The sequence below is a fragment of the Tupaia chinensis genome, unplaced genomic scaffold (genome assembly GCF_000334495.1).
Source record: "Tupaia chinensis unplaced genomic scaffold, TupChi_1.0 Scaffold000634_1, whole genome shotgun sequence".
Taxonomy (NCBI): Eukaryota; Metazoa; Chordata; class Mammalia; order Scandentia; family Tupaiidae; genus Tupaia; species Tupaia belangeri.
Window position 1 is genome coordinate 3,249,358 of NW_006160154.1, and position 23,437 is coordinate 3,272,794.

The 23,437-nt window shown below is 39.0% G+C and overlaps 1 protein-coding gene across 3 annotated transcripts in view; it reads right to left on the reverse strand.

Moving 5' to 3' along the window:
• SACS (sacsin molecular chaperone) overlaps positions 1–23,437 on the reverse strand; it is an 85,870-nt gene that overhangs the window by 23,306 nt on the left and 39,127 nt on the right. The window contains exons 1-8 of one of the 3 annotated variants that reach the window (XM_027776158.1): positions 23,294–23,431; positions 23,009–23,159; positions 18,468–18,555; positions 16,856–16,941; positions 12,340–12,451; positions 8,342–8,488; positions 4,270–5,758; positions 2,712–2,803 (exon numbers count right to left, since the gene is read on the reverse strand). In XM_027776158.1, the coding sequence (XP_027631959.1) occupies positions 2,712–2,803; positions 4,270–5,758; positions 8,342–8,488; positions 12,340–12,451; positions 16,856–16,941; positions 18,468–18,555; positions 23,009–23,159; positions 23,294–23,304 (2,176 nt within the window). In that variant the 5' untranslated portion in view covers positions 23,305–23,431. Of the gene's footprint in view, positions 1–2,711; positions 2,804–4,269; positions 5,759–8,341; positions 8,489–12,339; positions 12,452–16,855; positions 16,942–18,467; positions 18,556–23,008; positions 23,160–23,293; positions 23,432–23,437 lie in introns of those variants that run through there. The other 2 variants (XM_027776157.1, XM_027776159.1) reach the window with 2 other exon arrangements.

Here is a 23,437-nt window from a genome sequence, read left to right on the forward strand (position 1 = left end):
CAGGTGCTTGTGCATGCGCACCTGAAATCCTTAGAGAGACTGGAGAAGAAGAGACTGTGGCATGGTCATCCCTCTGGGGGATGATTTCTTGCTTTATATCTCTCTCTGTTTCTGTCTCTCTGGCGACTACACATGCCCTATAGCAAAAATCTCTCTCTCAAAAAAAGAAAGAATGAGACACAGCAGCAACAAGAAAGAATGTTAGTGATATATTAATAAATTTAACTTACCCCTACAAATATAAAAGAGGTCTATTCCCTCCACCTATGTAGGGTTAGAGAATCTACAAGCTGTGGTCATGTTTGACCCCTCACAGTATTTGAAATTTTTGAGCAAAACAGTATTACTTTGTTGGCCTTCCATCCTTTTCACCTGATTTGGCTCTGAGTATCTTTCAACTGATTTCCAAATAAACATCCACCTCAGAAACAATCTGCCACCATCAAAAATATTATCTTTGAAAGGAGGAGATACAGGGGCCTGCGGGTGGCACAGTGGTTAAGATGATGGACTCGCACACGCTCAACTGCGGTTCACAGCAGCTTGAAACTCATGCCAGGTGCTTGTGCATGCGCACCTGAAATCCTTAGAGAGACTGGAGAAGAAGAGACTGTGGCATGGTCATCCCTCTGGGGGATGATTTCTTGCTTTATATCTCTCTCTGTTTCTGTCTCTCTGGCGACTACACATGCCCTATAGCAAAAATCTCTCTCTCAAAAAAAGAAAGAATGAGACACAGCAGCAACAAGAAAGAATGTTAGTGATATGCAAAATCTGGATGGATCTCAGCCACATAATAGTAAGAGAAGCCAGACACAAAAAAGCACACGGAGTATGATTCCTTCGATAGAAGGTACAATACTGACTAAATTAATCTATACTATTCAAAGTCCAAGACCAAGCCTATCCTGAATGATGTGACTGGACAGGGTAGGCAAGGGGCTTTTGGAAAAGGGCAGGCAATCTGTTTTCTGAGTCGGGTTACATGGGTGTGTACAGTTTATAAAATTTCACCCCTACATTTATGGTGTGTGACTTTCCTGACACACCCTACATTTCAATTTGAAGTTTTACACAGAAATACAACAGAGAACTTGGGAGAAAAGGGGATTTCAAAATTATGGACCAGAGTATGGCCGGGTTATGGGAATATATGTTTAGACTCCCTAAAATGTTATTTTGAACATGATGACATTTCACAATTAAATGAGCAATATAGACACTGGAAAAATCAATTACATAGTTTCTGTCTTCATAGGTGTCCTTAAAGTAAGCAACATTTACAAATCCACTATCTTTAAGTCTCACTTTAACTCCAACTTTATTTGCCTCCCCTGTTCAAATTCTTTTCACTTACTTTTTTTTTTTTTGGAGAGATTTTTTTTTTTGCTATAGGGCGCGTGCACTCGCCAGACAGACAGAGAGAGACATAGAGACAGAAAGCGAGAAATCACCCCCCAGAGGGGATGGTCACGCCGCAATCCCTTCTCCTCCATTCTCCTCTCGGGATCTTGGGCACGCATGCACACGCGCCCGGCGTGAGTTTTAAGCCACCGGGTCCAGGACGTGAACCGCGGTCGACTACGTGGGAGTCCAGCGACATAGCCATTATGCTAACTGCTGGTTCCCTTCACTTACATTTTAATGAATATGTACAATAACTAGAAATTTTTCCGTCAAAAAGACACATCACAAACAAATTGTTAGCCAAAATGTTAGCCAAAAAATTCTGGAATGAATTCGTAATTTTTCAGGTCAATATCTAACCTTTAAAAAAAGAATTATTTATTTAGCTGCTTTGATTATTATTGCTATTATTAAATTTGCTACAGGACATGTGCGCTCACCAGAGAGACAGAGAAAAAAGGAGAGAGGGAGGAATGGAGGAAGGGAGGGAAAATAAGAAAGCAAGCCACCAGGTTCAGAACTCGAACCATGGTCAGCCATGTGAGAGTCCAGTGCCTTAACCCCCATGCTGGCCCCTGACATCTAACTTTTTTTAAAAGTTTGGACAACAGTTTTATAAGGAAAAAAGAACATGTAAAAGTTGAAACTTAACATTAAAGTTAGAATCATGTTGAGTTTTTTCTCCAAAAAACTGTTTTTTCCTTAAAAGGATTCCCAATAAAGGATACTCATGACTTTCTAAGACCCCATGAGTCCCCTTTCCTAACACCTAGAAAGTTTATTTCATCTCTGCATTTCACTGAAGATGATCACGTCTAACACAAACCCAGCAGAATCACATAAAATCATGGGAAAGAGAGCAAAAATGACCAGATGGAAGACCTGACCTTCACAGGTACTCAGCCTTCAACCTGGAACTTAACTTTTCTCTCCTCTCTGAAATTTTACTACTAATCACTGTTCTCATTACCACAGAGACTGCAAAGTATGAGGATGGGAGCTCAAACAAGAAAAGAAGTGGCCACGCTCTGGGAAAACTGTAAAGCACTATGCAGGTACAAAATATCATTTCTGTAAATATGTACTAGTATACCATGACAGGAGAGATTTGTTAATTATCACATTACCTTTGGATTCTTTTAGATGCCAGAATGGCTACAGAAACATATAAAATATAACAATTATATTAGATCGAAGCATATCAAATTTTTGACTTATAGGTATAAAATAAATATCAATAAAAAACTTATACAGATTGTTTATATTTTATAAAGTATCTTAAAAATACTAAGCAACTTTAATACCTCGGGTCTGCGCAGCTTCTTTTAAAGCAGCTAAAAGGTGAGGCTTCAAGTTATCCAAAATAAATCTGCTTTCAAGACCTGGGAAAAGGGACCTAAAAGGTAAAAGGAACAGAGCAATTACCATAATCTTCCAACAAGTCTAAGATTTTTAAAAAATCATGTTTTCAAGCCAGTTACACCTATTATTTCATTTTACATAAATGATAAAGCGCACAACACATCAAATTACAATACTTTCCATCCAAATATTATCAAAGCTTTATTTTTAAAATAAATAAATAAATAAAAGCTTTATTTTGAAACATGAGGCTACTACATTGACATTCAGAAATATTCTTTTTTTCCTCTTTTTTGGATAGGTTTTTGCTTTAGGGCACGTGCACTCGCCAGAAAGAGAGAGAAAGCGAGAAATCACCCCCTAGGGGGCATGGCCACACCACAATCCCTTCTCCTCCAATCTCCTTTCAGGATCTTGGGCACATGCACACACGCCCGGCATGAGTTTAAGCCAGTGGGTCTGGGACTCGAACTGCAGTCAGCTACATGGGAGCTCAGCGACATAGCCATTATGCTAGCTGCTGGTCCCCAGAAATATTCTTAACACTTAAGAATAAGACTAATATTTTCTGAAATGTCAATACACACTTCCAGTTATAAAGAATGGTTTAGTATCTTAATTAATTTAAATTAAATGTCATCAAAATAATTCATTACCAACTAATATTACCTAGTTATTAGTACTTCATTATTATTGTTTTCAGTGTTTTCTTACTTAAGTTTTCAAGAAAAACAACTATATATCTTTTTTTTTTTATTAAGGTTTTTGCCCTAGGAGAATACACTTGCCAGAGAAAGAGACAGACAGTGAGAGGGAAAGTGAGAAATTAACCCCTCAAGTGGATGGACACACCACAGTCTCTTCTCCTCCATTCTCCTCTTGGGATTTTGGACACACATGTACACATGCCCAGTGTGATTTCCTTTCTTTCTTTTTTGGGGGAGAGGTTTTTGCTCTAGGGTGTGTGCGCTTGCCAGAAAGACAGAGAGACAGAAAGCGAGAAATCACCCCCCCGGGGGCAATGGCCACAGTGCAATGCAATCCCTTCTCCTCCATTCTCCTCTTGGGATCTTGGGCATGCACACACAAGCACCCCACGTGAGTTTAAGCCACCAGGTCTGGGTCTCGAACTGTAGTCGACTACATGGGAGTCCAGCAACATAGCCATTACACCACCTGCTGGAGCCCAGAGTGATTTTCAAGCTACCAGGTTCAGGACTCAACCACGGTCAGCCACATGGGAGTCCAGTGGCCCAACCACTACACCACCTGCTGGCACCAACCATACAGCTTTTTAACTGGTGAATGTCTCAATATTTTTTAACTTTATAATAAATGCATTCACTAATATTTTAGCAAAGTATTTCTGTAAAAGTTTCCTTGATTATAAAATCTAATGATATCTAAGTAACATGAATTTCACAACAAAGGACTCTAAATGTAGGCAGAAGCAAGGGAGCTTCTAGGAGGAAACGAGCTTTGTGGACGTGTGCTCTCTACCTTGGATATTCTTCTGAGGTAATATAAATAACATCTTGATCTGATACAGATGATGAGAAGGGGACAAAATTTCCATTTTGTACAGGTAGCAGCTCCAGCCCAAGCAGCTCGCTGTAGGCTTGGTCGGAAAGCACAAACTCTAAAAGGTGAAGCTTTTCTTCAGCACTGCCCAGATGTGCGCACTTCCTCAGCACCTGCCGCACCCACGCAGGCGTCACCTTCCTCACAGGGGCTGTGCCCGAGACTGCGGTGAGCTGAACAGCAGCGGCCAGATTCACTGGCACCTTGGCAATCTGCTTCCCTGAGCTCTGGAGGTAGTTGAGCACAGTTTTTGTGTATTCCAAACTTTCATCAAGTTCTGAGAAGTATGCCTGCTCCAACTTGACCCAATCGTTGCTAATGGAGTAAATCACCTCATTCTGGAAGAGTTCACTGAACAGAGGCTCTAACACCGGCTGCCAGTGCACCTTGACTTTGCTCGCATCAGGCCAAAGCTTGTAGATGATGTCAACGGACAAGGGGAAATCGGAGCTCTTCTCTGTTTCCAGGCGTTTAATTGCATCCAAGATCAGAGTAGCATAAGCTTTGGGGACGACATTCACAACGAGAAATTCATTCCATAAGGCTGCTGGATCTCGCCACTGGTCCAGCTCTCTCCATTTTATGCTCCTCCGGTTGTCTGTCAGGCCAAAAAACCCACTGATGTGAACTGGAAGGCCTGTTTTGCTTTCCTCTCCAGGTGGTAAAGGAAGAAAACAAAACGCTTTTCCTGAGAAGTCACATGTTGCTCCTTTTTCTTCATCATCTCTCCCAGATAAAGGCATGGCTATTCCAATGATTGGAACAAATTTCAATTCATCAGCTAAAGAGTCAAGTTTACTACTGATCCCCCGCCCACCCACACTGTTACACACCAACCAAGATGTCTTTTGTGCATCCTTAGTACCCTCATCTTCTAAAACTATATGTATATGATACGTCACACAGGTGATGCTATCGCTTGGAATCTTTTTACAATAGTTACTTATAGCAGTTCCTAGAATCTTTATAGAATTTGGCCGTTCATGTTTCAGGGCCTTATTCTCACTTGCAGTCACTCTAAATACCAGTTTCTCCGTTCCATCAGCCTCTCGGACATGCAAGGAAACATTCTGCACACTCTTCAAAAAGAGCAGCACTGTGTCTGCATCTGCCCTAAAAGATTCAAACAACTCAAGAACCTTCTGCTTATTGTAAAGGTTACTACTAAGCTGTGAAGGTTGTAGACGAAGAGGGAAACGGAAAAACGTTCCTGGAAAATTGCCATTGACAAATGTTTCCTTGGTGCTTCCAAAAATGCCAATAAATGGTGCAAATTGGTCCGAAAGTTCACTAATTTCTTTGCTGTCATCTTTAAGATTCCAACATTGGCCAGATTCATGTGGGCCAAAAAGTGTTTGATGAGGGTCTAACATCCCAATCTGGTCACCACTGAAGATACAAGGAACATCTGTAGGAAAAATTTAAATCATGATCAATTCTGAAATACAATGAATCATTATAATAACCATCAAAATATTACATATGAGAAAGCATGAGCCATAAAATGACTCAAAAACAAATTTGTCTAAAAAAGTTTAAGTTAGCATTGAAAATATAATTCTTCAAACATGAAAAATGATTGTTCTTTCTATCCAACTCAAGAGTAAGTGCCAAGCATAAAAACTTTCAATGATTACTGTAAAAACTGAGGATATATCTTCAAATATCTATTAAACAAAAGATGTACAGAGTATTTCGATAGTTATACTCAGCCCCCCCAGTTTTGTGAACCCAATAAAACTGAACAAAGTTGTATCTTATGCTCAAAATTAAAAATTGAACTATAGACTGTGAAAATAGAGACTGCCCAGTCTATATATACTATACTAAAATGCTGGTTGAGATACCCAGGTTAGTCTGAAAACAGTGTGTGGATGCAGGTGGCCCAAGATTCTGGGGACTAAAAGGGTAGGAAAGAGATTGGGTGTGATGAGATCCTGTTGAGGGTACCTTGTGCCTCTCTCTGTCTCTCTCTCTCTCTAATGTAAATGTGCTACCATAAAAAGAAAAAAGAGGTGGTGGGAGTACAATGTAGGCGATTCGGCCCACCCTGTTACCCAAGAAGCGCGTGTCCTGAAGTGAGCTCCCTCTGCTGGTCTTAATCCCTGTGCTTTTTCACACTGGGAGCTCCTCACCACAGAGAGCCTAATTATAATACTTAAAGACACACATTTTTGCATAAAGTGGCTTCTAAATTGATACCAGCTGCTACACCTGTTCCTGAACTAAAGACGAGTCATATTTCAACACTGGCAGGAAAAAAATATGTATTTCAGACCTTCTGTACTGAGAGAAGTTCCTAAGCATAGTGCTTTTCCAAGGAATTCCCAAGGGTAACTGTGTTTTGCCTCACATGCTGATTCTGGCACCTACGCTTTGTGCAAGATGCATCTCCAGTGAAGGTAACCTTAATACCTATGGCTGTCAACCACAGGTTCGGCTGTCACACTCATCCACTGATTGGGTCTTTCCTGTAGCAAATCTTCTGTCCACCATCCCCTGGCTAAATCTATTATCACCGTGGTCCAGAGCATACTCATCCCTGTCCCATTACACAGTGCCACCCCAGTGACTGAAATCAAGTCGGAGAGATGCACCTGTCACCGCAGAAGCATGCCTATATTCTTCTCAAATCTTCAGATTAGAGAATAGCCCTCTGGTTAATGTCTAACACATCTGTACTGAGATGCAGATGCTGGCCAGTTGGCTGGGTTCTAACTCCACCATTTCTCTATACAACATTCTCCACCCATGTTTGTACAACTCACATCTGTGCCCCTTATCATTTATAAGCCCCTAGGTGTCACAAACAATGGGGTATCTTGCAAACAGATAGACATGAATATTAATATTTAACACATAATTTAATATGACTATACCATAAATTATACAGTTGGTATTAAATATATTACTATAAATACAATAGGCTTACTAAAATTTGAGTTAGAATAATCCTATTCCCACCTGTTCAGGGTAGTCCCACTTGAGATCAGTTGTCTAAGAATAAAAACCTCTCTTTCACCCTCAAACATGTCCCAGTTTGGACAATAAATGAAATGGTCATCCTAGCCATAGCCATAGCTCTAGCTCTATGGTCATCCCAACCATAGCTATAGCTCTGTCTATTCAATCTCTCCTTCTTCCACAAGGCAATCTGGAACTAAACCCTAACAAGAACCAATCTCATCAAAGAATTTTGGCCACAAACTATAATAAGTACTAAGAGCTTTGATTTGGGAAGAATAGCTATTTACTCTTACAGGTACCTACACTAAGAGTTTCAAGTACTTCCTACTATAACTATGAACTAGAAACCTCATATTGTTTTAGGTTCTAAACATGATTTCAAAGTAATTTTTAAGAAACTTGTAAGTCTAAGAAATGATGAGAGAAAAATGTAGAGACCAAAACCACTTTAAAGATCTTCACTATTATTCAATACCATTAGGTATGATACCTCCCCTCTTCAATCTTCTGATATTTAGAAATATGTACAAAAAGAGTGATAATTGGTTTGACTCTTAAAAACTACAGTGAAAAATTTTTCAGAGTACCAGTTTTGTGTATTTCAAAAACTACATTTCAAATCTCACATAAATGATATGATACTGATTCCACCAGATCATCATGACTTTAACTCTTAGCATCACATAATGATGTAAGATTTATATATAGTTCCCACAGTCATTTTAGAAAATTAAAGATACACTGATAGTCCACTGACATATGCAGGGACTTCAAAAAGTCCATGGATAATCAAATTACAGTATGAATTTATTTTGGTGCAAAAAATTATAAAAACCCAGCATAATTTCTTCATATGTATTTTTCATAAATTTTTTGAAGGACCCTCTTCCCCAAACTTCTTGCCAGTGCCAGAATTTAGAGAGAAGCCTTTAAAACAGTATCATCTCTAAAGTTAGCCAAATAAGTTACAGAATAAAGGCTGAAATATTTTCTATTATCACAACTGAAAAGCCAAATACTATACCTGTTATATGGTACACAGAATTAAACCCAATCCCAAATCTTCCAACCTTCAAAGGGTCGTCCTTTTTCCTACTTCTGGCTATTTCCTGAATGCCGTGCCAGTCCTCCGGGGTGAAGACAGCGTTGTTGTACACATACAGCGCAGGCCCTGAGCGTGAGAGGCACAGCGAGGATTCAGAAAGAAGTACACCAAAGTGAGTATTCCATTCTGTTTCAAGAGATGCTTTTATACAGAATCACTTATTTGATGGGAAAATGCAGAGGAGTAAATGGACTGAATTCTATTCTCTAATTCCAATTGTTTTAGAAATAAAAATAAGAACACAGACTAATGGTGAAAATTCATAAAAGAAATACAGTATTATTGGTGAAAATTCCAAATAGGAAAAATGAAAGGTTTTTATGCTATGTACACACCAAAAACAGAGCAAAAAGGAAGTTAACCATGGTGTATTATACTTAGTGAAAATAGTTCTAAATAGCATATTTATATCTCTTATTGTTACTGTAAATGGAATTAACTGAAAATGTATTAAGAACACCTGGTTAGTAAACTATTTCCTAAGATAAAAAATACTCCTTTAGTAATGTAAATAATCACCTTCTAAGTACTTGGAGGTTTGTTTCTTAGACTTTCTTGTCAGCTTCAAGCTTTTGCCATACAAGGTATTTTCTTGCATAACTTTTTAAAAACCACTAATATGACAATGTTTAAATAAGATTTCCAGAATATATTCAAATAAAGTGTCTCACATGAAAAGAATTTCCCTCTCCAATCTCCATCCCCTACGATGATTTAGACATACCGAAACTGTTGTTTCTTATCTTATACTGTCAGTGTAACTCCTAGAAAATAGGACCAAGGAGCAAAGTATCGCAGTGAGCGGATCTGTCAGCCTTGGGAACTAGAGTGTTTAGTGTCTAAACTAGGCAGTGCACACAGATGGCCCCACCTGTGAGAACTAGGAAAGTCAGCTAGATGCATCAGTTCTTGACTGGTCTCTGCATCTAGCAGAAAGGACCTAGTTATCATTCAATTTGTTTGTTTGGTTGTTTTTTTGCTTTTTGGGTTTTTTTTTTTTTTTTTGAGAGGTTTTGCACATGCTTGAAAAACAGAGAGAGACAGAGAGACAGAAAGCAAGAAATCACAGTCCCCCCCAGATGGCCACCCCACACCGCAATCCCTTCTCCTCCATTCTCCTCTTGGGATCTTGGGCACACACGCACGCATGCCCCGCATGAGTTTAAGTCACCAGGTCTGGGACTCGAACCACGGTAGACTACATAGGAGTCCAGCGACATAGATAGCCATTACATAGATAGCCATTACACCAACTGTTGGTCCTCCTCTTTCAATGTTTTTAATCAAGGTATACTTCTGACCATACACATCTTGGAATTAGGGGAGATGTCACATATTTTGTCTTAGCTCCCATCAACTATGATCCAAGTCTCACTGGATCATTCTCTGCCTCTATCACTGAGATCAACTGCAAACATACTCTACCTCTATCCTGATCAAAAGGTGTGCTCTCGCTTCTGAGAGTGAGATAAGAAAGGAATAAACATTCTAAGAGAAAAAGCAAAAAGGCTGTCTGGAAAGGAAAGGGCCAGCAGCAGACCTATGGTCTATTTTCTCTCTTTACCTAGGGAATACCCAAGAAAGAGATGACCCAGCCAAATATCCTTGAAAACATGCTGATGAGAGATCTCTGACAAACATGCTCATGATATTTACTAAGAGGAGAGGAGAGTCCTTAGCTACTGAATACTTTCAAGAGGCTGCTTATTGTAAATAACCTGGAATTTATACATTTACAAGGCATGACACCCTTGAAAATGTCATGAGCTACATGATTATGAGAGAAAAACATGAACAGGTTGTATGAATTTTTTTTTAAGTTTATTTGTTTCACCCATGAGCAAAACAGAGAGAGGGACATCACAAATGGGGTCTTGATACCACAATCCACTCCAGCCTCAGCCGGTCTTAGATTATGGCCCGTGCCTGGAGAACCTGAGTAGGTCTCTAGACACAAATCCATAACCTCCCCAAGTGGGTCAGCCTCACAGACCATCATGTTTTATTACTGTACCATGGTTTGGCCTCATAAACATGTTTTACAGCTGAAATAGCTCCTTCTGTGAAAGCGACGGTCTGCATGCATCACTCAGACTATTTAACTCCAGGCCAGGGTATGTTCTAAGGAAGCACAAAAGCACCGAGGAAGAGGAGCCAAGAGTCCCAGACTTCATGTCCCCTTCATCTGTATCTCTTAATTAACAGTACCTGCAAAATCCTTAGTAAAGTGCACACTGGTAAGACCTCTTACTCTTGTGTATCTGCTTTTACAATCTGAGTCTTCTGTTATTTCATTACATAAAAAGACATAAAAACAAGCGGGTCTCCAAGAGTTCTCATTTGTATCACTGATGCCGGTTAAAGGAAAAAAGCTGTGACCTAAGATGACTGTTCACACCTGAATGCAAGAGAAACCTTCTCAAACATGCAAGAGCATGCAGAGTCCCCGTAACTAAATTAAATAAGATTTAGTTCAATAAAGATAGCAAAGATCTTTGCCACCTACTTTTATATGTCCATGTTTGTTTTAAACTTCTTAGTCTAATATCATCTTAAAGAGCCTATCTCTAAATATGCAAAAACTGAGCTAAATAATCTTGTCTCAAATATCTTTTAAAATAAGGTAAAAATCAGGGCTAGAATAACAAAAAACCTAGGCATTAGGTAGACTCCTAAGGCAAAGTACTTCTAGTATCTCGTTACACTCCCATCTAGTGGTTGCACAGTATCAGTAATACTTAACAGTAGCACAACACCAGACATAGGACATTACCACCTATGTGATCCCATTTAATCCTGAAAGTGGCTGGGAGGCACACTGTTCCCTTATAACAAATTATAGGTGAGCAGCGAGTAAGTATGCGGACGGTCACGACCCCTCATGCAGTCGTGCCCTGGAGCTGCACAATTTAACAGTCTTCCGTAAGACCAGAACTTAAGCTGAAATCCCTCAAATCCAAATTAGATGCTTCTTACAATGCCTACATTAAATCATAGAACTGGAGCCAGAAAACTTTAATCCTCTCACTATAAAAATGATCCAGCCTCTGAGAAGACTGGCACAAGATGCCAAGGACAGAACTGAAGGCATGCCATCTGATGTGACCACATCTGACATCTCTCTTTGTAGAGTAAGTGGAATTTTCACATCACAAATTTGATCTAAGAATGACTATATTAGCAATAGTAAATGCTAAATATTTATTCAATAGTTAATAATAATACCAATTACCCATCTAAGTCATAAAACATCTTTTTAAAAATATATGAATTACTCTCTTAAAAAACCTGTCTAGGGAGAGCTGAACTGACCCTGCTTTTTCCCAGTAATTTTCCATCACATACAGTCATTTGTAATCATCCTATTACTTTAGAGTTGTACTAAAAGTTATGAACATTCTTTTTAACACATTTCATATAGTAGTAATGAGATACAAAGAGTCTATTTCTTATGGCTCTCCTGTTAAATGTCTTTTAATTTTCCTTTTCCTTCTCTCTTTAAATCTTTCTTCCCACCCCACTTTTAAACAGCATCAAGGATATCTAAAGGAGAAAACAAAATACAAAAGCACAGCCTCTTAAGACTTCTCGCCAAATGCCAGAAAGTGTTAGGTATATGGAAAGGGTGTCCCTTTATCTTACTGATAATATAAAACAAAGTTGAATAAAGAGAAAAGCCCATGTAATTTATACTGCTCATTGTTTTGAGTTTTGAGATCTTTATTCTTTGTTCTCTAAAATACTATCCCATGGAGATACCTTCCCACAAAAAGCAGAGACAAACATGGATTAAACATGTCAAGAGGAAAGTACAAATGATAATAAATTGTTCATTACACAGAGCATTACAAAATCATTTAAAGTTTCATAAAACCATCAAAATATAATAAAACTTGTTCCTAACTATTGATTCTTACCCTGATATTGTGCCATATCTTTTGACCAGAGAGTCTCCGTTCCATATTGCGTTTCATCATATAAAAATTTAACTTCTGTGGCCCCAGCATCTTCTGCATTCTGAATTAATTCCTACCAAAAAATAATTACATTTAAGTACAGTAACCTACTGCCCATCTTTGTATTTACCTATAATGCTTATAAACTAAATATATTTAAGTAAAAGAAACTCACTACTTGTGTCAATTACTAAAAGCAATTGTTATGTATGTTATGAGACTACATTTATAAAGTTCTTCTCCAGTTATGCAGAGGTAAAATGTGTCATTAAATGTTATCACACAAACTCTTTTTTTTTTTTCTTTTTTTGGAGGTTTTCTCTAATAGGGCGCCTGTGCTCACCAGACAGACAGAGAGAGACATAGAGACAGAAAGCGAGAAATCATCCCCCAGGGGGGATGGTCATGCCGCAATCCCTTCTCCTCCACTGTCCTCTTGGGATCTTGGGCATGCACGCACACGCACCTGGCGTAAGTTTTAAGCCACCAGGTCCGGGACGCAAACCTCAGTCGACAACGTGGGAGTCCTGCAACATAGCCATTATGCTAACTGCTGGCTCCCACACACAAACTCTTAAGTACAAAACCTGAGACTATTTATAACTCTGTCTCTCATTTACAATTTATCCAAAGTCTTCATTCAAAAGAAATTGCTCTATTTGAAAAATCTGTATACAGTTTTCAGTAAGAGGTATCTCATTTTTCAGCAGTTACTAAAAGTATATATTTATTTGTTTACCAAACTTATCTTTTTTCATAAAAAAAGAAACCAAATAATATCAATCTAATATCTATAGCTTTAAGAAGCTACAATCCTGAGAATTTGAGCTTTGAACATGTCTTTCTCTAGACTAAGCTGAAACCTTCCTGATGATGAGGACTGACTCAGTCCTTCCATAATAGAAAAATTAAACTGAGCCAGCCAGTGTGGTGATTCATGTGACTGGAACCAACTACATGGCCAACTGCATGGTTCCATTTCTGGATGGGTGTCTTGAGACACATGCAAGCCCAAGATTCTGGCCATCCTCCATTAGGGGGAGGAGGATGCTTTCTCACTTTCCCTTGCTCTCTGTCTCTCATCTCTCTCCAGCAAGTACATATGCCCTCTAGCAAAAGATAAAAAGAAAAGTTAAAAAAGGGACTAATAAGATTTGTTTGCCAGATAATGAGTGAGTGGATAGGTGGCCAGATCCCTACAATATGAAATGGAAAGAGCAAATTGCAAGATTTACATCCATCAGTAGCCTCAACAAAATTTTTAATCCTGACCACCCCAACTACTTCTAGACACCTACCAAAAGCATGCTGAGCTCTGGTCAATTTGAAGGGCACTTCAGACTCTGAAATAGGATCTAGCCCCTAGAGCTCACCTTATAATCATCAAAAACTTGAACTTCAGAGCTATGCTCCATAGCTTATTCTAGACCTTACCTAAAGTAAGGAAAAATTAATAGATGATCATTTCCTGAATGATCTCTGACTTAAATCAAACCAAATCAAAGGGTTATGTTTTAAGTTGATGGATCTTTAGAAATACAAATGAACCATGAATTTTTGAGAGAAGTACTTTTTTACTTCCCTGGAACCTTGAGATCACTGTATTAGACTGGCAGAAACCGAAGAGAGCTTACTTAATATCGATATTATAGCAATTCCAAGAATGAAGACTTTATCACAGTAGAATGGTGTCCATGTGAAACAAAACAACTATAAGGAGACTGAGAGCACAGAACTGAAAAGCTCCTGTTGACCTCAGGCTTTTGGTTCGCTCAGGGAATCCTAAAGGACAAGAGCATTTTATCCCACCAGTGGTTCAACTCCAAACAGGAGCATGTGAAACATGCCTACCCTGCCTCCTCTCAGCTCATTCCTCCTACTTATGTAACTGCCTATTTCTCATAAGATTTTTTATTTTTTAAGCCATCTTCTCATCCTATTTAATCTAACAGAATACCTAAAAATTAGCAATCTTATTTATATTAGGATATGATAATAAAAGGATAGAAATAAGAAATAGGTAGCAAAACACAACGTTAACTTACAACATGATGGTACTTTAGAGGTTGTATTTTGTTCTCATTTAAATATTTTTAATTGGGACCAGCAATGGTGTAATGGCTATGTCACTGGATTCCCATGTAGTTGACCATGGCTTCAGTCCCGAACCTGGTGGCTTAAACTCACACAGGTGCATGTGTGTGTGTGCCCAAGATCCTGAGAGGAGGGACCAGCAGTTGGAATAATGGTAATGTTGCTGGACTCCCATGTAGTCGACCACGGTTCGTGTCCCAGACCTGGTGGCTTAAAACTCATGCCAGGCGCGTGTGTATGTGTGCCCAAGATCCTGAGAGGAGAATGGAGGAGAAGGGATTGTGGCATGGCCACCCGCCCTGGGGGGTGATTTCTCACTTTCTGTCTCTCTGTCTGTCTCTGTCTGTCTGGCGAGCGCACGTGCCCTAAATAGCAAAAACCTCTCCAAAAAGCAAAACAAAACAAAAAAAACCAAAAGATCCCGAGAGGAGAATGGAGGAAAAGGGATTGTGTCATGGCCATCCCCCCGGGGGGTGATTTCTCACTTTCTGTCTCTCTGTCTATCTGGTGAGCGAGCGCAGTGCCCTATAGCAAAAACCTCTCCTAAATAAATAAATAAATAGTTGTTATTTATGTGTATTTTAGGGAGGAGACATGGAGAAAACTGAAGAAAAATTCCATCCCAGACTCCAACTATAAATTGCAAGTTGAACAAAAGATAGGATGGGAAACTTTCCTCCAAAACTGTAATCTTCAGAGGATTCTGAAAAGCAGCAGCAATAAATGTTGCATTTGCTCTTGAGTAAGTCACTAAAATCTCTAAAATGGACTCAGCAAACATTACAAAAGGTGGTAGTCTAAGCCTAGGTCTATCTAAGATTCCTATTAAATCTAGCACAGCAGAATTCTACTAAAATATTCCAGGAACAAAGATTCTTCTGACCTGGTGACAATACATATACATGCAATAAGCAAAGCAGAAGTATAAGCGTCAGCTCTTTGCCAGCTATCTTACTTAAACCGCTGCTTGGTTTTCCACTAGAATCCCAATCACAACTTTTGAGTAGATGAGACCTTACTCCTATTATCACCAACTAAATCTCCATTTTTAATTTATTCCATTGACTTCTTTTTTTTTTTTCTTTTTTTTTTTGAGAGGTTTTTGTTATAGGGAACATGCACTGACCAGACAGAGAGACAGAAAGCAACAAATCACCCGCCAGGAGGGATGGCCATGCTGCAATCCCTTCTCCTCCATTTTCCTCTTGCAATCTTGGCCGTGCAGGCACACATGCCCGGCATGAGTTTCAAAACACCGGGTCCAGAACTTGAACCACAATGGACTAGGTGGGAGTCTAGCAACGATGTAACCACTATGCCATCTGCTGGTCCCTATTCCATTGACTTGTTTACCCCCATAAGAACTTCATGACCACATTCTTTCCATCTTCACTTTCCTAATGAGTCAACATAAACATAGTTTTCAAATTAACTCTCTGTGAACCACTAGTCTCTATCCTAAAAGATGGACTGAAACTCCTCCAATATCCCATCATAACGATCACTAAAAACACAGCCTTCAATCACTGCTTAGTCGAGCATGATGACGTAAATTAGAGACCCAGGCCATATTTTTAAAAAATTTCTTAACTAGAAAATAAAATGAGGGCTAAGATATTGAATGTAATAAACACTAGGTAAGTTAATGAGAGGGAAAATACATAACTGATCTACATTTACAATTAATTAAGGAAATTTCCTATTAAGCTTATGCCTAAAATCTAATTTTAGCAGTATATTCCATGATTGTTCTTTTATGGCTGTTCAGTTTCTTGTTTTGTTTCTTTTGCACTCACCAGAAAGACAGAGACAGAGAGACAGAAGCGAGAAATCACCCCCCAGGGGGATGGCCACACCACAGTCCCTTCTCCTCCATTCTCCTCTCGGGATCTCGGGCACATACACACACGTGCCTGGCATGAGTTTTAAACCACCAGGTCCGGGACTTGAACCACAGTTGACTATATGGGAGTCCAGTGACACAGCCATTATGCTAACTGCTGGTCCCAAATGGGCATGTCTTTATGACTTCTGAATGTGGACTTTGTGTTAATCTGCTTGGCTGGCTGACTGGCTGGTTGCCTGCTTACTTACCCCTGCACAGGATTCTACATAAAACCTCACTGGAGCGACACTGTACTTGATTACAGTACCCAGCAACTCAGTGTGTTCCTTTGCCCTGGAATCTCATGTGTTTTCATGACTGAAATCTCAAACCCATCCCATCCAGCTATGTACTGCAGCTGTGAAGTTAAATAAAGACAGTCATTGAAATCTAGATGACATTTTTAAAATTTAAAAGTAACAGGACTTCTAAGTAACTTTACTTAAGAATCTCATTGTTATCAAAGTAAATTACACATAAACACAACATGTACCCTACCTTCAGAATCTGTCCTCCTTCTGGATATCTTCTTAAAATGTCCTTGAGAAAATCTACAAGTGGTGGAGTTGTCTGACCAAATCGACCTATAATATAGAACACATATTAAATTATTTATATAAAAAAATCCCATGACCTATTACCAACGTGTAATTTGGTTCCAAAATGTAATATAACTATATGAGAGTACTCCAAAATGTTCATGTGAAAATGGAATTAAAATATAAGTTTATTATAGTGCCCAAAAAAAGGTGAAATCTATGCATAGTTTTTTTATACTATGCATTTTCCATGAACTTTCTGAAGACTCCACACACAAGGTACATTTCAGACATACCACTCTGGCACTCCGGTACAAAAATCTGCCTTACGACACAATTCAGTAGAATATAAAGGAAATTTTTACAAATAACAATATTTTTTTTAATGCTCTTAACCACCACGCCACAAATATCAAGATTTTTAAATGAACTACAAATTATAAATATGAAGATTTAACAAATATCAAATTCTTTAACTCAACAAATTAAGTTTCCAAAAAATCATCTAAAAATACACTATCATAACAGATTATTAATTCAAAAATAAAAATCATGGCAAGGATTATAAAAATTATTATTTTCCAAAAGAAATAGAATAAATGGTGGTATTTTGTGGGTACTTTGCTGCTAAATAATAAACCAGAGATAGTGGTACCTATTATTACATGATTAATACTCTTAAAGTCAACCAGTGTTCTAATTGTTCTGAAATTTGCAGTCAGTGCCTCAATGGCTACCTAGTTCTAGTACCTTTAAGCCTTATATCACTGGATACACTTTTCTTTTGCCTTTGTTTTCCTTTTTCTTTTCTTTTTTTTTTTTTAACATTCAATCACTTTATACCTTCTCACCTTCACATAAGTGACAGCCCTGGGTATGAGAATGAGTAGGGATAACCCTCCACCAAGACCAAGCCTAAACGAGAATGTGTTAAGACTTCCATCCCACTCATTCCTGTCCTAGCTGCACTGACCTCAGTTTTCTTCTGCCCTGATATCCCCTCACTGTATCCCAACATCATGTGTTTTCATTTCACTTGGCCTTTTTTAAAAACTACTGAAGTATGACTGACATACAGAGTTGTGGCTATGTAATGTATATAACCTAATGCACCTGCAGATAAGTACACACCCAAGAAAAATATCAAGCCATCATTACCATCAATGTAATAAACTTATCCATCACTCCCCGAAAGTTTTCTCCCAATCCTCTTGTTTTTGTTTTTTGCCTTTGGTGATAAGAGCACTTAATATCGGGTTATTGGAAGTCATGCAACACATTTTTACATAGTAAACTACAGAAAAATATGTCACAACTTTTCTAACGACCCAATATAAAGTCTACCCTCTTAGCAAATTTAAAATCTACAATACAGTATTGCTAATCACACCCAGTATATTTTACAGATCTCCAGATTTTATTTACTTTATATAACTGAAACTTTGTATCCTTTAACTAACACCACCCCATTTCTCCCTCCCTCCAGCCCCTGGCAACAACAATTTTGCTCTCTGCTTCTTTGTTAAAACATAATCTTTATACAACTAAATGTGGTAAAGTCAATATTATACCTCCCCCATTTAAGCCTTTTGATTGAAGGTTTACAAAAAGATGACAATTTTTGGAAGTCAGATCTCCAATCTTGGTCCAGTCACTTAACTGAAAAAGAAAAGAAAATATATGAAAAGCAATACTGGGGCTGGCGGACGGTATGGTGGTTAAGGTGCTGGACTCCTGCTTAGCCAATCATGGTTCGAGTCCAGAACCTGGCAGCTTCCTTTCTCACTTTCCCCTTCTCTCACTCTCTCTCATTGTCTCTTTGGTCAATTTAAAAAATAATAATAAGTAACAATAACAAATAAAATCAAATAAATATTTTTTTTAAAAAAAGAAAAGCAATATCATCCCTAGTACCATAAATTCAAACTTTCACCTCAATTTTTTTTCACTTAGGAAATAATGCTTATCAGAAAGTAAGTTACTCTGGAGAAGTAAATATTTCAGAGATTAGAAATGTATTCAAAAACTTTATCTAAAAATTTAAAGGATTTAATTTTTTTTAATTTAAGAATTTTTCCCTAAATAAATTACAATTAAATAAAGATGCACATATCTTTGCTTTAACATAACAGTTTATGATGAATCAAGATCACTAACATAAAGAAAAGCATTTTTTTTTGAGAGGTTTTTGCTATAGGGCGCGTGCGCTCACCAGACAGACAGAGAGAGACATAGAGACAGAAAGCGAGAAATCACCCCCCAGGGGGGATGGTCACGCTGCAATCCCTTCTCCTCCATTCTCCTCTCGGGATCTTGGGCACGCACGCACACGCGCCCGGCATGAGTTTTAAGCCACCGGGTCTGGGACGCGAACCGCGGTCGACTACGTGGGAGTCCAGCGACATAGCCATTACGCTAACTGCTGGTTCCCAAGAAAAGCATTTTTTGAACAGCATTTCCAGTTTACTACTCACCACAGAGCTCATTGGGACCTCAAAAGATATTAGAAAACAAAAAATAATAAAAATAATAAAACCTTGTTTTCAAATTAGTTGGAATAATTTCATGTTTAGGGCATTTAGCATCTTAATATATAAGATAACATTTTCAAAAAAGTTTATACTAAGTAATAGTTCCCAAATATTAGCAGCCAATTTTCTTTCATTTATTTTCAAGGAGGATCCTCTGAGATATTGTTCCTAGAAATAAACTTTGGAATATACAGATGCTCCCACAGTAATCAATCAATCATTCAATCAATGGTGTGGTATGGATGAAAGGGAAAATGAGATTTCCAACTCCTGATGATGCTCTGCTCTATAACTACCCTGAAATTGGCCCTCCCAAAAAACGCCTTGATGTTTGGTATGGTTTTGTCAACTTTTTTGTTTCTCATATGGGCAGGCTCCAAGATGTGTTACTGCGATTCACAGGAGCAGTATAAATAGCCCAAGGACCCACTCCAAAGTGTCCCTATGGAGTGCTCTCTAACAGATCAACAGTCTGCAAACCTTACTCAGAAGCTCAACCAAAGGCTACCACCTTCTGACTCACACTTCATTGACAGGGAGTGAAGGACATCACTTACTATTCAAAACATTCAACATTTCCGACTATGTACCACCATCTGTCTCACACTGACATCCTCCAAGGCCCTTAAAGCTCAAACTATCAAAAGGTGAACTCACTAGCTTGGCTTCTGACAATTTTATTTCACATCTTATTATTTTAATAGCATCACCATCTACCTGGTCACTTCAGCTTGTAAGCACTGGGCAAAACATTTATGTTTAACTTTTATTTATCCCCAGTTAACACCTTGACAACACCTTGACAGATTCTCTATGGTATAAAATTTTAAAAGTCCATAGACTAGAAATGAAACTATAGTGACTGGGGTTAAATGTTGACCTTGTATTTGTCCACTCTGCCTGGCTGTAGTCTCCTGCCAAATAGACTAGTTAACAACTAACCCGCAAGCATCTTCTGAGTACTAAACAAGATTATGTATGCAAAGTTTCTAGAAGGGTGTCTGAAACACAGACAAGTGCTCAAATAAATGGCAATCATATTCGAAGACATTGTACCAAGTACAGAAAGAAAAATGTGCTAAGTATCCATTAGTTCCTAAAATTCTATCTGCAGCCCTGACCTTTCTCCATAGAATTTCAGGCCTCAGCGTGCAGCTGTCTTGTTGACTGACACTCGTCTATACTGTTACCTAGTAGATATCTTAGAATTGGTTAGAATCAGTTTTATTTCATTCATATTAGAAATTCAACATAGCTCCTAACGTACGAATTCATTTGGCCTGTTATATACAAACAGGAAGTATAGGAACTAGGGTCTAGGCAATCCACCTCTCCATCTTGAGTGTTTTCTCAGATACTTCTTTTATGTTTTACCATCAGCTAAACCATACATAAAAGCAAACTAATAATCACCTTTTCCCCTCTTTGTACAAGGAGGTCTTCAAAACAATTAATGAAAAATGCACATTATGGAAAAACTATGCATGAAGTTAACAATATTTTCCACCAAAATAAACTCATACTTTAACTTCATTTTCCACAAACCTTTTGAAGTACCCTTGTACTTGTTTATCTCTGGTAACTAAACTCTTACTTTCTTGGCCTGAGTCAAGACTTGAGAATGTCCTTCATAAGACCTTCTGTCTTATTCTACACCCATCCTCCCACCTCCTACATCCATTTGGTTCTGAATTATGACAATTTTGTCTCTTACAAAGTCTCCTGTAAACTCTTTCTTTTCAATTCCACATTTATAGCAACAGTCTAGGGCATCATTACTTTATACCAGATCAAAAGTACCAGAGCTAGCACCCCTTCCTCCTGTCCACACATAACCCCGAATGCTTTACACACATTGCTACTTTCATCATTCCACATCCATGCCTATGCATACACCTGAAAAACACTTCCAACGGCAAGACTGAGCCATGACCAAGCCTTGGGGTTTCACATCTAGGGAAGATGACAAAGTAGAACCAAAGAAGCACCCAAAGAAGTGGAACAGAATCAGGAGAGTAGACGTGAGAGGAAAGTTAGAAGGAGATGATAGGCACAGAAAAAGGGTAAAAATGACACACTTTGCTTCTTTTCAATTGTCTAAAGTCTTCAATCAAGTTGATGTCTGCACACCAAGAAACATCTTGGGGAACTGAGAAAGAGAGCCACCTGAGGAGGCACATGAAAAGAGATTAATCAGAAATCTGTGTCTAAGGGAATAAGGCACCAGAAGATTAACCCAGGTACGAAGAAGGTCAAGATTCAATTGAAGGATTAAAAAACATAGGTACTGGGACCAGCAGGTGGCATGGTGGTTAAGGTGCTGGATGCTCCCACATGGCCAACCACAGTTTGAGTCCTGGACCTGGTGGCTTGTTAAAAAAACATCTCACTCTGTCTCTCTGGTCAAATTGAAATAAATGAATGAATATTTTTTTTTTTAAATCACAGGTACTAAGCACGTCATCAACATTTGTATTACAAAGCAAGGAAATCTATAGGTCACCAGAAAAGTCATGATGTATTTTTTTCTATTTTCAATAGAAAAATGTGTCAAGACTATTCCGACAAGCCATACTTGAAACATCATTCTATACTGTAATCTGTTCAACTCTTTGTGAGGCTCCTAAATCTTAGAAATTGATGTTCTTTATCATGTAAAAATGTGGTGATAGGGGCCAGAAGGTGGTGTGGTGGTTAAGGAACAGGATTCCAGTAGTGGAGTCCTGGGCCCCAGGATTTAAAAATCACAGTGTGCCATATTCCCGCAAACCCAAAATCCAGAAAGGAGAGTGGAGAAGGGATTGCCATGTGCTCATTGGGAGAGGGCAGTCTCACTTTCTCTCCGTGTCTCTGTCTCTCTCTATCTAGTGAGTATATGGCCCAATAGCAAAAACCTAAAAAAAAAAGTGAAGATACATTTTTACTGAGAGAACAAGTTACTTCTCAGTAAAAATGTCTTTAATTGAACTCCTCCTTTAAGAAAACTGTAGAATTTTTCACCAAACTTAAAGGACAGCTATAACAATATCAGAAATTCCTAATTTCCAAAGTACTGTCATTCATTTGTACTTTAGAAATCTTAGTATAAGGCTACTCTTTAATAGATTCTATTATATCTGAAGATCCTTTCAGCCCTCAATATCTGTGATTCAAAAATAGGATAAGTTACTAGATATTAAAGGTGAAGATAGTTTCTAGTATCCCAATTACAACTGGAATAATTACAAATAGAGAAATATGAGTAATGATTAAATCGCTTTAAAGAAAATGTCTTAAAGTAATCCCATCAAAATTATCTTAATTTCAGGAAGTAAAGATTCAGACAAATAGGAAGAAAGGCGCATACAAATGCTGAAACGGTAAATCAAGAAAATTACGACTAATTTCAGACACACCTACCCATGTCAATCTCCTTTAAGTTATATACAAAGCACTGAAATCTGAACATCTGTTTTCCACGACATTAACAAGAAATCTCGCTCAATGTCACCGTGTGCAAGTATACTACTGTGCTAAAACCCTCGCATGCAGGGCAGGCCTGACTCGGAGAACAGTCGCCCTCGGCTCCCAGCCCGCCATACCTCCCTGTCGCCGTGCCACAGCCGCTGTTCCAACACCGGGAAGCCGGTCTCCGCAAAGATGCGCTCCTTAACGTCGCGCGCTGTCCAGGACGCTGGAACCTCCACGGTCCTGCAGCCCACGCAGCCAGGGAGGACGGTCACCCGGACCCACCTGTGCAGAAGGCAGAGGGAACCTCAGTGGGACCACGTGGGGCGGACCTCACAGGCCTGGCATCCGCCGGGCGCGCGCCCCCACCCCCCGCCAGGACCCCCACGGGGCTCTCGGCCCGCCCCTGGAGGGCTTACCTGTCTCCCATCGCTGGGGACCGAGAGAGCGGGGCTTGTATCCGTCCCCCAACGCTGGCTCCCAGTCACGGCCAGCCCCGCAGCACCAACAGGCCCCGCATGGGCCCGAAGGGCGGGATCCTCATGGCGCAGGCGGGCCCCGCC